At 43.3% G+C, this 18,758-nt stretch overlaps 1 protein-coding gene across 1 annotated transcript in view; it reads left to right on the forward strand.

Annotated features, from left to right (window-relative positions):
- Nucleotides 1–7,363, forward strand: part of LOC134398908 (amine oxidase [flavin-containing] A-like) — a 48,968-nt gene extending 41,605 nt beyond the window's left edge. The window contains exons 12-15 of the mRNA XM_063126552.1: nucleotides 1,250–1,347; nucleotides 3,033–3,144; nucleotides 4,340–4,402; nucleotides 6,176–7,363. Of these exons, the coding sequence (XP_062982622.1) occupies nucleotides 1,250–1,347; nucleotides 3,033–3,144; nucleotides 4,340–4,402; nucleotides 6,176–6,337 (435 nt within the window). The 3' untranslated portion in view covers nucleotides 6,338–7,363. The remainder of the gene's footprint in view (nucleotides 1–1,249; nucleotides 1,348–3,032; nucleotides 3,145–4,339; nucleotides 4,403–6,175) is intronic.
- The last annotated feature ends 11,395 nt before the right edge of the window (nucleotides 7,364–18,758 follow it).

The following is an 18,758-nucleotide window of genomic DNA, read 5'->3' on the forward strand; positions in this document are numbered from 1 at the left end:
TCCCATCCAGCTACATCTCCCCTCTTTAAATTCACCCCTTCTCATGGAGTCTAAAGCAAGAAAACAGGCGAAAACAATACAAGTTCTGTAAAGTATAAGTTCTGCTCCATTGTTACCATTTCTTCATAGAAATGCTGCAGGAACAACAATTTCTTGTACTGTAGTATCCAGTGTTAGTCCTATGTAGAGTAGACTAATTGAAACGAAAGAGACTTACGTTCATTGTGACTTAATTAAGTCTTATTCATTTCAATGGGTCTACTCAGTACCCTGAATGCACACTGCTCATTGGAGAAATGAATGAGAGTAAAGCTTTGTGCTGGGCAATTGTTTGAAGGACTGTGGCCCCATTCAGTAGTCACTAGGTGGTCCTCCCCCCCCCCTTTTTTATCATGAATATAAACAAAACAGAACAAAAAATAAATCATGAAAAAGAAAAACAAAGAAACATTACATATATAGGAATATCAACATTTTTTCTATCAAATAAAAAAGGGGGGAGTTATGCATAGGTTTCAAGAAAAGTAGACCAAATATCCATGTATTCATCCACTTGCAAGTCAAGCCTATATATCACCCATTCAAATGTTGATAGCGCTGTTAAGTCCTCAGTCCATTGCATTGTGGGAGATGAGCATTTGTCCTTCCGACATAATCGTATAAGTCTTTTAGCTGTCATAAGGGCTCTGAAAATCCATTTGCACTGACCATGTGTTAAACTTCCAAGAAGCTGGTAGGTAGTTTAGGAGGACATGCACATTGTTCCATATTAAAGATTGTATCAGTACAAAGTTTATCCTTATTATAATCTCCTCCCAAAAAGGGGCGACTACTGGGCATTGCCAAAACATATGACTTAAAGAAGCATTAGGTGCATTACATCTCCAACAATGTGCAAGTTAGACAAGTCCTTTTTGAAAAGCTGTTGTGGAGTCCAATAAACCCAAAACATTTTTTTTTGCTGAATAAGAGTTTAAGAGCCATAGAAGCTTCAGATACAGATGCTAGAGCAACAATCCATTCATTAGGGTTAGCCACTAGGCGTGATATTCCAGCTCAGTCCAAATTGTTGAGTCAAAGCTATACAGAAGGGTAAAGCTGCTATGTTTACAACAATGGTATTCTATTTATTTGAATATACCTCCATATAATGCACTAATGAAAAACTGGGGAAATATCCAGCATTTAAATCTTCCATCTTTCAATGATTTTCTTACTTTTGTTTCTCATGTTTGGTTTACTCTTATAGCCAGTGCATTATGAAGAAAAGAACTGGAGTGGAGAACAATATTCCGGTGGCTGCTATGTAGCCTGTTTTCCACCAGGCATTATATCCCAATATGGAAGGTAAAACTAGATAATAACGTATTCTGTTTAGACATAGTTATCCAAAATGGTTGAACTACAAAACAACCACAAGACCAAGAGTGGGGAAGGACCAAATTCACACCATGGGCCAAATACCAGCAGGGGGAGGAACCACCATCCAAATAAGCAGGGCCATGGCCAGCATGTGTCTTCACACAATTTTACACATGCACACACAAATTTTCATGCATGTACACACAATGCACCCCATTCACACGTGCTCACCCCCTGCACAGTGCATGTGCACACATCTACATACGCACCCCCTGCATGAAATGGGCAGGTGTTGGGTTTAGTGGGCATGTCACCATTAGCAAGGAAACAGGGACGATCCTATCTCACTCTGCTCCAGTTGCACTGAGCTGACTAGTTGCGATAGAATATGGATGGAGATGCACATTTGAGTATATGTCCAAATCCATATTCTGCCGCAATTAGCCATGCGTGATAGAACTGGGTTGAGACGAGTCTTACTCCACAGCACAAATAGGCACTGAGACTGCCAGTATGGCATGGAAGGACAGGGAATATTCATAGGCGTGCAAAAGGGGTGTGCCGGGTGTGCCCAGGCACACCCTAATGTCTCCGGCAATAATGTCTCTCTGCCAGAAGCCATGTTTCAAAGATGCCAGGAAGAGCCCCCCCCCCATGGCTAATATCACTTCGTAAACCCCTCCTCTGGTCAGTGTCACCACAAAGCCCCACCAATGCCGGGGCTTGAGGAGCATCTCCTCATCCCAACCCTGCTCACCCGCAAGCTGAACACAGAGTAGGGCATCAGTGTGTGCAGTGTTTAATAAATAAATGAATAAAAATAATGTCCTTTATGATTGCGTATTCAATAAATGTTCACCTTTAAATAAATAAATAAATAAATAAATAAAGCTCCCTGGATGCACATCCTAATGAAATGTGCTGTGCACATTTGTCCAAGCTACGTAAAAGGAATGCATCCCCTCTCCATTTCTCTTGAAGCAACAGCAAATTGGGCTAATCATGTGCCCATGTATGAAAAAAATGCACAAAAATTTGAAAGGTATGGGGTGGGTTTGCAAACATGCCTACATTTCTTGAACCACTATACAGTAGCCCAAGGCTTAATCTACACCAAGCAAGATATTGCACTATGAAAGTGATATGAAAGCAGCATATAAAAGGCAGGAGTCACACTACTGCTTTATAGCGGTATAGAAGTGCACTGACAAGCGTTGGGGCCCATTGAGACACCACACCATATAACACTTTCATACCACTATATCCTGCTTGGTGTGGCTCCTGCCTTTTATATACTGCTTTCATACCACTTTCATAGTGCAATATCCTGCTCAGTGTAGATTAGGCCCAAGACTCTTCAGCAGTAGAGTGTCACCATGTTACTCTAATGTCAGTGTCATGGTGAATCTGCTCTCGGTTTCAGTCAGAACCAGTGAGAACTCTAAACCATTCAGAATCTGCTTTGAGGTTTAGTCAGAACCAGTCAGAACTCTAAAGGAGCTAGGATTTAGCACCTCTTTTAGAGTTCTGACTGAACCCCAAAGCAGATTCTGAATGGTTTAGAGTTCTCCAGCCTTGGTGCTTATCCGCATTTCATAAAAAGCCATTTTCGTTGCAAGTGGGCCAGTTATCACTACTCCCTCATATTTGTTGTGATGTTTGTTTGACAGGGTAATTCGTCAGCCAGCAGGTAGGATCTACTTTGCTGGCACTGAGACAGCCACCCAGTGGAGTGGCTACATGGAAGGGGCCGTCCAGGCTGGAGAGAGAGCTGCCAGAGAGGTAAAGAGAGCCAGGATGCCCTGGCCTCTTCTTTAAAGACCTAAATATGCTAGTTGTGCCAAGGAGCTTTGGCCTCCGGTCACTGTGCTAAAGAAAGAAGGCTCATCAAATTAGGATCAAAGAACATTTTTATGAACCAAAACATGTTTGTGACAGTAGGCTCTTAGTGAATCCTAGTTGTTGTATTTTGATGTATCCTTGAAATTGTTAAACCAAAGCATTTTTTAATTTTTCAAACAAAATCCAAGTGTAAGTAAACCAGTATAACTTGAATGCCATGCAGTGGCTATTTAATTTAATTTAAACTCTAAAGCCAAGCCTTTTCCATCTTCTACACAGCTTCATTGATCATGTCCCATCTAATACATGATCCTAGGGAAATCCGTATTTCCTCGTAGTCTCATGCACATTTTAACTGTCGACACATTATAGGGTAGGGGCCATAGCTCAGTGTGATAGAGCACATGCTTTGGATGCAGAAGGTCCCAGGTCCGATGCCTGGATTCTCCAGCTAGGGCATGGAAAGAAACCCTGGAGAGCTGCTGCCAGTCAGTGTTGACAGTACTGGGTTAGATGGACTAATGGCCTAACTCTGTATAAGGCAGCTTCCTATGGTCCATCTTGTTTATTCAACAGTTCCAGATGACCCAAACAGATGAGTGTATTAGGTATGACTCGGCTCACTTCCTTGAGTCATCTGGACCTGTTTTGTAAGCACCTTGCTGTACTTTCAACACACTGTGGCTTGGATTGATCTGGAGGACTTGGAAATGTAGACAGTCAAAGCTTGGAGTGTGTTTGTGGAAGGTTGCATTTGAGACCAATTTTTATCTGGACTTATTGTCCTACCTTTGCGGTGTGGTCAATTTTCCACATAGTCAGGTTTCATGCCATAGTGGTAATGTCTGAAAGTGAGGACTATGTGGGAGGGTCAGACAGTGCGGTGCTTACCACACTAGTGCTCTGCCTCCCTGTAAGCCAGCAGCACTGACTTGGGAGAGAAGTATATTATTTGCTCGTCCCTGTTTCAGACATTAGCATCAGAATGTGGGGACCAAGCATACAGAAGTGGCATCTGCATTGTTCAGGCAGTATTAAGAATTGGCCTTCAGTAGTCTTTTGATTTCTTCCAACTTGCATGATATTTGATATAAAAAGAATGATTGTTAATGGGATATAATTTTATGTCTTCCAGATCCTGTGCAGCATGGGAAAAATTTCAGAGAATGAAATTTGGGTACCAGAACCAGAATCAAAGGCAAGAGTTCTGTCAAGTGCCCTTCTAGTAACGCTGGATGCAACATTTTTGATGCATCATCTAGGCCCTAGATTATATGACCCCATTGCTATAATTCTCAGCATATGATTTCTCAGCATTTGCTGGGTGGAAAAATCACCATGATTTTAGCATTGGAAACATTGGCCCAGTTTCCAGAGAGTTGTCAAGACACAAGAGCTTCATGGCCTGCAGGTCTTAACTGAAAAATGCAAAACAAAAATCAAAACCTTTGACCCACATGTTAGTGTCTATTTTACTTCTCTCACATCTCACACAAGCACATGAACTGAAATAGGCACACAGAATATACATAACTGTGGAAGTGGAAGGTGAGCACAAAATGAGGTGTGTGTGCTATTGCATCTACGTTCTTCTCATGGGCTTCACAGAGGCAGCTAGTTAGCAACTGCAAGAACAGAATGCTTTGGTCTGTCCCAGCATGGCTTTTCTTCCATTCTTATGATTAATAATAATAATAATAATAATAATAATAATAATAATAATAATAATATATTTATTTATTTATTTGTTACCTGCCTCTCACTCTGGATCAAGGTGGGGTACAACACAAATAAAAACACCATAAAATACATACAACTAATTCAAATGTTTAAAACCAGTGCATCATTAAAAGCAGCACACCATTAAAAAAGGCATCTTAAAATTCAACTGGGTAGGCCTGCCAGAAGAGATCAGTCTTTATGGCTTTCTTAAATTCTGGAAGACTGTTAAGTTGACGAATCTCTCCTGGCAAGCCATTCCACAAGCTGGGAGTGGCAGAAGAAAACGTCCTCTGTGTAATAGTTGTCAGCCTTGTTTTTGTTGGCTGGAGTAAATTCTTCCCAGAGGACCTGAATGTGCAGGGCAGATTGTACGGGAGAAGGCAATCCCGCAGGTAGCCTGGACCCAATCCATGTAGGGCTTTAAAGGTGATAATCAACCATTTATACTTTGCCCAGAAACTAATTGGCAGCCAGTGAAGAGATTTTAAGACTGGTGCATATGTGTAGCTGGCAGACTACTGGATAAGCATTATGGTATTAAGATGCAGAACAGCTAATAGGAGGAGGAAATGGGCTCTTTGGTCTGCTGCATTTTGGGCCTGGCTGCTGCTACTGATGGGAATCAGCGCCACATGTGCATTTAACATTTAAGCACAAGGTGTTCAGTTCAAGAAACCATAAGATATACAGGAAATGTCTGACTTCCTTTTAAAACAACAGGGTTGCCTTCCTCTCTCATTCTTCTAGCTATAGTCCTGTAATTGAACATCTTACCAACTGAATGTAGTTTGTGGTTAGGGAAGCTCTTCCCCAGCCCTGCCATTCTCCTGCTCTGCCCTGTTGCCCCTGGCTCTTATTCACACCCTCTTCTAGTTCCCAACATCCAATAAACCAGGGAAAGGCAACTAAGTGCCCTTCCGATATTTTGGACTACAACTCCCAGAACCACTGGACATGCTGGCTGAGACTGATGGGACTTGCAATCCAAAACATCTGGCGCTTGCCTACACTTGCTTTAAAGATTCTCGCCCCATGTCTCTTTCCTGTCCCTTGTCAGTTCCAATTGCAACTATTTCGAAAGAGTCAAAGCTTGAACTGCACTCTGCAAGTTCAAAGTGTCTTTAGGTGCAGGCCTGTGCATGTTGAGTCAGGGTTAAATGCCACTGTGCTCGTATAGCTTACATCCTCGTAAATGTGCATAGGTATGCTCTAATTAGCATGTTCTCACAATGAATGCATTCCTACCTAGGATGTCCCGGCTCTCCCATTTACGACAACATTTTGGGAGAGGAACTTGCCATCTGTCCCAGGACTGCTGACCTTTCTTGGATGTTCTGCCATCTTCACCTCACTGGCTGCAGCTGGACTCTTTGCCTATAAAAAGGGATTTATCTCTGGAGAGTACATCTGAAACAACAGTTTCCATTATTTCATGCTGTGAGAAGCTGTCCTTGGGAGTCCTGAATCAACAAGCCCAAACTGATTTAATCTGTGTCCTTTTACAACACAAAATCAAATGATAATGGAACAAGTGAGGGCCTTTTTGTGGTTCCTCATTGACTTGCCTTGATTAAAAGTCAATGACCTTTCTCTTATACTAATGAGAGAACAAACCAGAACAGAGACTTTGCACATTTCCCAATGCCTTTTGAAAGCTTCCACTTGTCTTAATTTGTTTTTTTAAAAATAAAACTTATAATGAACAAATTGATGTTAATTCAGCCATCTGACTAAAAGATGTTTTACACCCCAGTTACAGGGTTTGTTTTCCATATCGCTGACTTGGTGGTGTGTGTGTGTGTGTGTGCGCGCGCACATCTGGACCAGTTTTAATTTGTCTATGAACTCCTTAAAGTGCGGCTCTCAGAATTGGACGCTGCACCTCGGATGAGATCTGAGTACTTCAGACTAGTTCCTCCCTGCTCGCCCCACCACCCGCATTACAAATACATTTAATGCTGTTATTATGAAATCTGAATCAGTAACAAAATGCTTAAAATAGAAACTAGGGAATCAGAGAGTGGTTGTCCTGTCCAATGTAAACAGCATTTCCCCCTTTGACACAAGCGAATGTCCTTCCGCATTTATCCTCTCTACAACCCTGTGAGGTATGTGAAGCTGTGAGACATAGGCCCATATTGACCTAGCAAGCAGATACTTTGAACCCTGTTCTCAGTCTAAATTCTGCACTCTCGCCATTACACCAAACTGGTAATGCACAATGATCGGGTAAGAAATGGTTCTCTGAAAAGAAAATAATTTATTTCACAGAACCTATACAGATTGACAATCAGACAAATGCCAAGTTGGCCATTAAGGGAATCTGGATCTGCTTATGGTTTCGTCACTTATGGAGATGGTCTCTGCCTCTTTATCTCTGTAATTTAGTGAAATGTGCCTTTGAACATCCCCCAAATTGCCATTAAAGAATCCATTTAAACACTCCAGAGCATCCATGCTGTGTCATTTTTATGTCTCTTGTAAGGCAATTTATTTGCTACAAATTGCCCATTACCTGCAAATGCACAGACATGCCACTTTTAGGAAACACTTCAGAGCTCTGCACAGGTAACCGTGGCCACTCTAAGTGCTGATCACCTTGGGTCAGGAGAAGAAGAATGGGAATGGCTGGATAGATAGATGAAGGAAACACTGTGAGTGCAGCAGTGGTACACGTCCTTCTGCTGTACTTCTGGAGAGGAGCGAGCATTATGCAGAGAAATCCTAGGCACCAAATGTGGGGAGGGGATTGTCTCACATTCAGCCAGAAAAGGAGGCTCTTGCATATGCTGTAGAGGTGTTCATCTCAGGATAAGGACACTATCCCAGTGATCTACACTATCCCATGCTGGATAATTATACTTTGAAGTTACAAATTAACATTTAAAGTATTAGACATTAAACAGAACACAGTAATGCAGTCCTGGAATTAACACTGGCCACCCCTTCCTTCTTAATTTGTTAAGGATGGCCATGCTCCAGACATCCACATGCCAAGCAGTGTCCTAAACTCATGAAACTGTGTTCCTTCCTGCACCCCACAGATGGTCAGCCAATGATCAGGGAGATACTATCTGGAAGCAGCCATGCCAGCATCCCCTCCCTGGTAATCAGCATTGCCAGAACCATCAGCGTTGAGTGGCTCCGTCTGTCTGTCTCTTTGTCTTTCTGTAATTGGTGCAGGAGGAAGCTCCCGAAGGCGGGGTCTCTGTTGCATGTGTAGACTTAATCCAGATGGGTGATTTATTCACAGAGGGATCAGCCTTGCTTGATTGGGGCAGTGATGATGTGCCTTTATTAGCATATGGAATGGTGGTATCAGTCCTCAGCCACCACCTTCGGTCGCTTAATGCTGCTTTGTGCAGCGTTCCAAAACTTCACACAGAGAAAAACACTTCTCCTCACTGTGGGAACTGCAAATGGGATTTCAAATAAAAGAGCTTCATTAAAACTGGCATGGCAGCATCCTGCTGCTTGCTGACAAGGTGCTCCTGCTGCAAACAATATCCCCATCTCCCTCTCTCTCTCTGGCCCTTTCTACACCTAAGGATTATCCCAGGAAAATGGAGGAATCGTCCCTGCCTGCTCCCAGGATCCCCTGTGTGTCATTTACATGCACAGGGATGATCCGGGGGGGGGGGAAGCAGATGTAGAAACACCCCCCCCTCTCTTCTTCTGAATAAAGCATATTTGGGTGCATATTAGAGATGCATGCCAGGTTGTTTTGCACATTTTTTAAAAGTGTGTCTGTTTACAGACATATTTCGGGGGATTTATTTCATAGAATGCATCAACAGTCAGACATCTATGGATTTCCCACTGCAAATTTAATTTGGGTCTGGGTGGTATGAATCAGGTAAATCCATAGCAAAAGCTCAATGGAAAGGATTTCTCAACCATTCCTAGTATAGACAGCTAAGAATTTCTCTCACTGATCCTTCATTCCTGTTTCTTCAAAATCAGGCTACAATCAGGCCTAGTCATTACAATTACAATCTTGAAATATGGCAATTGGCACATTGGTTGCATCCCATGTGTATTTGGTTGTAGGCAATTATTTTTGTTATGTAGTCATTATGTTCCCCTTAAAAATCATTCCATGCTGACATTGCAGAGCTATTTGTTTTCGTGTTGGTGCTTCCAAAGAACCATATTCCATGACTTGCGAACGGAGAAGGAAGTCACAGAAATAAACACTCAGACAACAGAGTATGGGATTAAATAGGGCCTCTTTATTTATGCATGGAGATTCTCCCCTCCATGGATCTGTGCGTGACTGTGCGGGAATTAATCTTAACTCTTCAGGCAACTAGCCTGACCCCAGGGCGAGCCACTCTGCTGAAACAGGGGGTCGGATAATCCGGGCCCCTTTTTCCCACCACGCTTGTGTGTTTGGAGAGACCAACCTGCATCATCTCCACTCAGGCTGCACAGGCGAGTAGATGAGACAGGAAGGTCCCCAAAGGCAAACCATATCCTGACACGTGAGCTGCACAGTTCACGAGGAGCAGGCCTCTGGCTTGCCAGTCACCATAAAGGTGCCTGAGTGCTCACCGTCCCTATCCAAATTCCCGCACAACCCTGCCATTATAATCCACCTAGTTAACCTCCAAATCTAATAATCAGCTCCAGTATAGAGTAGGCGAAAATCTGCACATTCCTAAATGGCAGGGGAAATTCCTACTCAGCCCCTTCTGCAAAGAAGACAACTGGTTATTCCTACACTGGTTTATTGGGAGGGAGGGTGGGGACGAAAACAAAAGAGGCCAAGTGCCTCATGGGGGTGAGCCTTCAAAGCCTCGGCTCCTCCCCCACGTCACGAGGCAGCACACGCGCTGCTCAAGCAGCGTTTCTTTCTGCCTCCTCCCCACCCGCAAAAGCCGTCCGCCGCCCAAGCCGTTCCTGCTGGGCGGAGAACGGGCTTCTCGATAGCTTCACCAACTTCCTTTGGAATGCAATTTCCAAGGTTTTTGCCCTTATTCAGCTTCATCTACAATTTAATATGAAAGTTTAAACTCCTCTCCCCAAATTTGTTAGTTTTCCCCATGGTTGATGGCATTTCTTATTATTTGACAGTCAGCTAGTGTGACCATATGAAATGGAGGACAGGGTTTGATTTTGTTCTGACTTTATACTGTTAGTTTTACCCTACCCACTGCCTGTTTACCCTACCCTGTGCCTGTTTGCTTTCTCTTCCCCTCCTTATTGTTTTATTATGGTTTTATTAGAATGTAAGCCTATGCGGCAGGGTCTTGCTATTTACTGTTTTACTCTGTACAGCACCATGTACATTGATGGTGCTATATAAATAAATAAATAAATAAATAAATAAATAAATAATAATAATAAGGTGCATAGAAGAGGGAATTTCAGCAGGTGTCATTTCCATGCATGCAATACCTGGTGTGAAATTCCCTCTTCATCACAACAGTTAAAGCTGCAGAAGCCCTGCCCTCTTTTGTATCTGGTCACTCAACAAAAGAGGGCAGGGCTCCTGCAGCTTTAACTGTTGTGATGAAGAGGGAATTTCACCAGGTGCTGCAGGAGCCCTGTCCTCCTTTTCATATGGTCACCCTACACACAGCTTGCCATGTTTTATTCTTAACTGGATTAAAGCAATTGGGGCAATGCTGTAATTGGCGAGCTGGAGCAATGTCCCTACGAGGAAAAGCTACAAGAGTTGAGGCTTTTTAGTTTAGAAAATAAAGCAACTACAACTCCAAGCTGGAGCATGCTGGGAGTTGTAGGCCTTTTTTCTGTCTATGAATGCATAGGACTGCATCTTAAGACTGCCGTCTTAGGCAGTAGCCCACTTCTTCACTGCAAAACGACATGGGAGGGGGCAATTTGGAAAAGGGAAGCAGCAGGGGTGTTTTGCCTTTCCCCACCTCCCGTGCTTCCCCTCTACATCTCTCCGTATCGATTTCACACTTGAGGAGTTCCATGTGCATGTTTATCTCACAAACACGTTCCTAGAATTCCACCAGGGAAGTGGGTGGAGCAGCAAATGTGTTCGATTTCTGTGCTAAAAATCACCCCTTCCCCATGTGACTTTCTCACCTGACCTATAGGGTTCTAGATAACCGTGTGCTTCACAAACTTGCATCTAGAACACTATTGGGGTAATGGTATTGAGAATGGGGACAGATTGCAGCAGAAAATCAGGTGGAGAAAGAATTTATTCCCATTCTCTCTCTGCCCCCCCCTCACTTTGTTGCTTTTGCACTAAGAAAGAAAGCTGTCCAGCTTTCACACATTCCTCATTTCACAAAGGCCAATATTAAAACTGATCCAGGGTTTGCCTATTTGTTCTGAATATTTACAGATAGGCTGGTGGCACCTGTTCATAGTTCATGCTCCCAGATTTAGGCACTTCATAGGCCTGGACAGAAAGTTTACCCTGTAAATAGGGGTGGGTGAAACAATCTCTTCTAATCCATGTCACTTTTATATGCGTTCTCCTATAAATACGTTCCTTCCTGTTCCTGTAAATACATTCCTTCCTGTTTCTGCATTAGGGTTAAATCCTGTCTCAAGAGGAGAGCCTCCTTTATCTGCGGGGGCTCTCTCCCTCCTTGCATGTGGCAGAAACACACTTCCAGGAACACCTGAACAGGGCTTAAGTTCCTTAAGCATCCCTACATGGGAACACTCACCTCATGGATATGAGAGTGCCTTGGACTGCAAGAAGATCAAACCAGTCCATACTCCAGGAAATAAAGCCAGACTGCTCACTTGAGGGAATGGTATTACAGGCAAAACTGAAGTACTTTGGCCACATAATGAGAAGACAGGATACCCTGGAGAAGAGGCTGATGCTAGGGAAAGTGGAAGGCAAAAGGAAGAGGGGCCGACCAAGGGCAAGATGGATGGATGATATTCTGGAGGTGACAGACTTGACCTTGGGGGAGCTAGGGGTGGCAACGGCTGACAGAAAGCTCTGGCGTGGGCTGGTCCATGAAGTCACGAAGAGTCGGAAACGACTGAACGAATAAACAACAAAAAGATGCTGTCAGTTCTGAACTTTGTCTCTAACTCAGAGCTGTCACACCAACAGTCAAAGCAGATGTTTCTTAATCATGCAACATTCAGCTTATTTATTTATTTATTTATTTATTTATTTATTTATTTATTTTTATTACATTTTTATACCGCCCAATAATCAAAGCTCTCTGGGCGGTTCAGGTGTTTTGGCCTACAACTCCCATGACCCCTCTCACCATTGGCTGTGCTGGCTAAGGTTGATGGGAGTTGTAGGCCAAAGCATCTGGAGGGCCACAGGTTGCCCACCCTGCAGTTAATTACAAGAGTGTGTTGGGGAATCCTTATCTGAAATGTGTGCAGGGAGGGGAAGCTTTTGGTCTTTACTACCTAGCATGACCAGAGTTTAAATTGCATCCCCCTTGGCTAGAACACAGAGGGGGTGGAATCCCATTGGTGCCAAGCAATAGACACACACATGTGGACTAGCCCTTACTCTTCAATAGTATTGCTGAAGTTGCTGGAACTGTTCTAGAGTAAAAGAAATTCTAGAAGGGAAGCCATGTTAGAAAAATAAAAGAAGTGTTGGGGCATAAGCAGTGTAGGGTAGATTCGCCTCTGTCCATGAAAGCTTCTGCCACAATAAATGTGTGCATCAAGTAGCTGTTGTTGTTCATAGAATCATAGAATAGAAGAGTTGGAAGTGGCCTATAAGACCATCGAATCCAACCCCCTGCTCAATGCAGGAATCCACCTTAAAGCCCCACTGACAGATGGCTGTCCCGCTGCCTCTTGAATGTCTCTAGCGTGGGAGAGCCCACCACCTCCCTAAGCAATTGGTTCCATTGTCGTACTGCTCTAACAGTCAGGAGGTTTTTCCGGATGTCCAGCCGGAATCTGGCTTCCTGTAACTTGAGCCCATTATTCTGTGTCCTGCACTCTGGGATGATTGAGAAGCAATCCTGCCCCTCCACTATGTGTTATTGCTGTTTTTGTTGTTGTTGCTGCTGCTGTTGTTGCTGCTGTTGTTGTTAGAATAAAAAGTTTCACAATTCATCTCCTCTCTGCGTAGCATAAGTTCTTTGATGATTTAATTTAAACTTCATTGATTTCAAAGGGAAATCTGCAAGTCTTTAGTGCAATCTTATGCATGTCTACTCAGAAATAAGCCCCATTTGGCCAATTCACATGTAATGACAGCCCATGGGCTAAACAATCCATGGGCTGTTGGGACAAGCAGGATAGGGCAGGCATGCTGCTTGCCCACCACTTCTGTTTTTAATCAACAACCCACAGTCAGCTCCTTTGTAGGTTGCTGAGCATTTCATCCAAATCTGTGTGGTTTAAGGGCTAAACAACCCTGCGATTAACCCAACAACAAACAATGGCTTAGCCACTGGGTTGTTTGGCCCCGAAGGAGCCAATCATGGGTTGCTGAGCAAAAGCACAAGTGGGGTGTGTGCTGCAGTGGCACACTGGCTCTCACCCACTTAGCCCTCACAGCCCATGGTTTGTTTAGCCCATGCAGTGTCATTACATGCAAACCAGGTCATTGAGTTCAGTGGGTTTTACTTCCAGGTACGCATGCATATACAGTCAAATTGTACCAGAACCATTTCCATATGAATATGGATGGCATTTCTACCCTCTTGGCAAGAGCCAGAAGTTCCCATAAGTGATTACAATATACAAAATACATGCATTAATGAAAAGTAAGGATTCCCAAAAGACCAAAGAGAAAATTCAACATTTAGTGCAGCAATGTTTATTATTCGTTTGAGTCTGAATTTTAAAAAGGTTCACAGCTGCCAGATAAAAATATCTAGAAGTAATATTGAATAGAAAAAGGAATGTAAGGAGAGATTCAACAGAGAGCGCCACTGTGGAGGCACTTGAGAAAAATACCACAATTATATAAGGCACAATCAAACCATAACTTACAGAATCCATACCTCCGTACTGTAATATCACTTTTGTTTTACAAAACAGGCAGACACGACCACTGGTACCGATACATGACCAAAGGGGGAAAAACACTCAGCTGCAATTTGGATCAGCGTGTAATTTATTTCATTAAAAACACTTTTTAAAAAACATCACCCTACTTTGAAGATCTTGCTTTTATTTCCAGTGGAACAGAAGATCAGCACACATGAAAGCTTCAGGCAAGAGCTGCTGGGAGGAATATTATGTTTGATCAATGGGCAAATTTACTTAGGCATGTCTGTAACCTACTTTTAATTGTGCCGTTCCGCCTTGCACAGGCAAAAGGGAGGTCTCCTCTCCTATGGATTAGCTCACCCATTTTTTTAAGCACATACTTTTTGAGTGTGTGAACATCTCCCTTTCTGAGAATCAAATATTTTCTTTCGTTATTTTGTGGAATAGATTTTAATTTTTAAAAGCCTGCCTCTGGACATACTTCTGAAACTAGAGTACTCTTCTAGGCCAGTGCTTCTCTACTAGCATAATGTGTAGAATTTGCTGCTAGCTAGTTTTAACTCCATAAATTGTGGGCTATGGCTAAACAGCTTGGGCTGAGAACAGTGAACATGGCTAGACGAGGGGGGTGAGGGGGGGGATGATCTCACGATTTTCTGATCGCGAGATCGTCCCCCTTGTCTACACATGGTGCATGACATCGCACCCACCATTTTGGATTTTTTTTAATGGAAAAGGAGCACACGAGCGCTCGAACAAAACCGTGTGTCCCTCACCCCACCCCCAATGGGCACAGAGCTCCTGAGGAGCTCCATGCCCCATGCCTGGTTCCCGGCTCCTCGCAATTACTCATGAGAAGCCAGGACAAAACCGTGATGGTGGGCCACACATCCCACGGTCTCGGGATCATCCCGAGACCGCTTGGAAAACCAGGATAGAAGGGTAGGGCGATATCTCTGGGAAAGGGAGGAATCATGTGGACACACAGGGATGATCCTGGAGCGATCCCTGGGATACCAACCCATCTAGCCATGTCCAGCCTCTCTGGAGAAAGAGACTTTTCAGAATATTGATCAGCTGGAGAAGGATGATCCTTCTAGGGATGGGAGAATCCGGCCCTTTCTACACCTTTGTTTTTCTCCAGGATTGTCCCTGTGCATCCAAATGATGCACAGGGGATCCCGGGAGCAGGCAGGGATGATCCCTCCATTTTCCTGGGATAACCGAGACTTCAGTTATCCTAGTTTTACCCACAGTCCCAGGACGATCCTGAGGCATGTGTGTGGTGTGGGCTCCCATCTCAGCTTCTTCCCTCCTCACCATGAGTAGTGGGATTCAGCAGAGGGGGGAATCCAGGGATATTGGGGGGGGGAGTGGGGTCAGGGCATTGTTTGTTTGTTTGTTTTGTTTTACTTATTATTTTGCTGGATTTTAGTCAGAACCAGCCAAACTCTAAGGGAGCTATTTTGGTATATAGTTCAGCACATTGGATAGCTCCTTGAAAGTTCTAGCTAGTTCTAACTGAAATCCAGAATGGATTCATAGCCCCGCTGAAATCAGAGCTACCAGCCTCCACTGAGTTTGAGATTTTCGCTGATAAGAAAGCCATAATTTAAAAATTCACTGCACATTTGGGCAGGCCAGCATCCCAGATAGGGTCTCCCTGAAGCAGAAGGGATTTTTAATTTCCATGTGCATGTGTTTTGTAGCCGGAGTGCATGCATGTAAAGTTTTGAAGAGGGTGATTTCCATGCATTCAAAATCGAGAAATTATGACACTTTAACAGCTTTTCAGTGTCCCCAGGCTGAAAGTACAATGCCATATACTTTCATGGCATTGCAGCTTTTTTCTGCACTTTCTTGTACAGAGCTATCTGAGGGCCAGTTTGGAAGTTAGCGGGCCTTTTTAATGTCCTACATAACTTGGGAGGAAGATTTGTAAATATTCTATTACCCTTAGTGTTAAAGTCACATAGGACTCGAGTATCTGCAAATCCAAATACATGCATGATTTTCCCTTTCACTTTCCTTCTACCTCTTTTGAGAAGGGAAGGATTGTGGAAACAAGGTGAATACAGTTGTTCAAATAGATTTTTTTTAAGGTGACGCATACAAATGATCCCAAGAGATTCATGATTTTGGGTAAGTAGATAAAATGATCTGGATTTGTGGGGTTAGTAGACAGATCCAGGTCAAGATTTTGGAATTGATGGATCTGGACTTTGAATTTATGTTGTTTGTTGAGTAATGCTGCCTATAGGTCTGACATTTTTCAGAGAGCATCACACTGGTTTATAAATGGGCATCTTTTTCTTGAAGCTGCAGCTTTCATTGTCTCGAGGGCATATGAAGCTGCTACATTTTAAAGCTAAGCAGGCCTCATTCTATTGACTGCCTGAATGGGACACTGTCTGGAAACCCCTAGGAATTTGCACTGAGCTTCTTGGAGGAACAGGTGGGATGTAAGTGAAATTAATAAAATAAAGAACACCTGAGAAGAGACCAGTCTCTTTTTGGAAAATATGAAATATAGACAGATCTCTGTACAACCTAAGCTGAATGCAGGTCAACAGCCATGTATGGTGGCCCACCACAGGTGCCATAAAACTTGTTGTAGGTGCCCACCTAGGACGGCAAAACAGCAGTGTAGTGTTAAATTTTGAAGTGCAGACTCTCATCATGATTGTCCCCATAGCTGCAATCCCAAAGAGGGACCCATGTACAGACACAGACACAGACACAGACACACACATACACACACTGCAGGCAGCTGTGTTGATCCATACCAACAAAAGAACTTTAGTAGTTCTATGTCCACCAGGAGCAGGTGATTTTTTTGTTATGGGTCTTAATTGCCCAATCAAGTTCAGGATACCCCCAAATGCTTTGCATTACAACAGGGAACAATCTATTTTTAGTTGGAGGCCCAGTATTGGGCAAAAGGCGGGATGATGATGATGATGATGATGATGATGATGATGATGATGATGATAATAATAATAATAATAATAATAATAATAATAATAATAATAATAATAGAATTCATTCTCCCAGTCACTGTGAAGGTTGCAGCTAAAGTCAGAGGGGATGGAGAATGTCAGGGGGTGGCACAGCAGACAACATCAGTGCCCTCGCTGATAATAAAGAAGTGTTGGTGCTGTGTCCCTGTGAACCCTGTCTCCACTACACCACTGCTTCAAAAGCTGAAGATGCTGCCAAACATCTCTCATGTCACCAGGACTGACCAGAGGCAAAGGACCTCCTCCCGTTCATGTACAAAACCCAACTGGACTGGTAGTTTAATCTTTCTTCAACACTGGCACCCTCCACCACACCTGAAAGCAACAGGCTTGCTCAGTGGGTGGAGGGTGGGCTGCATAGCTTTCTCCTCCATCACCTCACTGTCACCTCCCAGAATCTGCTGCCTGAGGCAACTGGCAGGCTCACTTTGTCTAAACATAGGGCCAGCTCTGCAGACCACAGTACATGGTTGCTGGCTTCCATTCACCTTCGTGACTCACAGGCTTGTAGGACTGAACCCTAGCTTAAATCCTGCCACAAGTAGGCCACCGAACGCCAGGCATTGTAAAATGCCACTGGAACTGGCCCTGTTGCTGTCAATGGCACTGTTTGAGCAGCAAAACATTAAATCCCACTTTCCACAATGGAGAGAACAGAGGGCCTAGCGCCCTTTCCCACCATGGCTTTCTGCTTCTGTATCCTGCGTGAGTGTTATCACATGACAGATCAAGGGAGAAGAGGCATTTTCACACATGACACCAAGAATCCTTTCCTTCTATTGTAGAATGTCAGTCCTATCAGACATGAAGTGGGAGAGAACTGTTTCTAAAGTAAATGCATATTTTATACACTTAGTTTTGATCCCTAATGCATCATCACGATTTTAAAATCATGTATCTATCACTAAGAAAGATGTGAGTGTGACACGGTTTTTAAAAGGGCCTTGCTTCTCCATGGCCTTCACAGAGATAAGACATGTTTCCTTTCCTATATTACATTTCAAGATACCTTTCAATACGGGAGGCTCATGCACATTCAAAATCCAGTGTGTGTTGGATCCAGACTTAGAGCAAACCCACTGACACCAACAGCAGTAATAATCAACTTAAGCATTGTTACTTTCGAGGAGGGGTCTGCTCTAAGCACGATTAAGTATGGATCAAACTCAATGTCTGTTTCTCAAACTGGGATCCTGAAAAACTTATTGAATAAATTAATAAATAAATGTCTCCAGCCCTCATAGTTATGGAGAGAAACTTGCAAGTGTACCACCTTAGTACCTAAAAAGTTAGCAAATGGATAGGAAGCAGTCTTCCTGTGCCATGCCCAGTTCTTTCTCTTCCCGCCATGGGTATGTGAGCTCCTTACATGTTTTAATTTACTCCTGGCAATTTTAAGGGTCTGACTAAGATGTGCTCATATAAATAAAATATATGCAACACAGGCTCCAGAGCCAAAATTGATATTACTTTAAAATAAATTTGTATCTGGTCTTTTTGTCATTTTCCTTTAGAGTAGGCACATCAGGCCCAATCCAGATCCTAAATGCCCCCCTACCCGCCATGCTGGGGTTCTGATCTGGATACGGCTATTTATGCCCACTATAGAATAAAAAAATGAAAGTAAAATCTTTAGTAAAATCTTTAGCGGAGAGGAACATGAGCACAATAATTTTTCTTCTTCTGCCTCCTTTTTTGTCATCATGCACAGGTGCATTCCTATACAAACTCTTGCATTCCAGGAGTTGCATGTGGATGAATATACACTGTGCATGCTTGCATGTTTTAGAATCTGTAGCCTGGAGTGAAAACCCCAAGATAATAAACTCTCTTCCAGCCTTTTAGTAATACTTTTTGCAAAACATCTCAGGATTGGAAGAGAAGCCAAAA

This window comes from Elgaria multicarinata, chromosome 5, assembly GCF_023053635.1.
Source record: "Elgaria multicarinata webbii isolate HBS135686 ecotype San Diego chromosome 5, rElgMul1.1.pri, whole genome shotgun sequence".
Classification (NCBI taxonomy): Eukaryota; Metazoa; Chordata; class Lepidosauria; order Squamata; family Anguidae; genus Elgaria; species Elgaria multicarinata.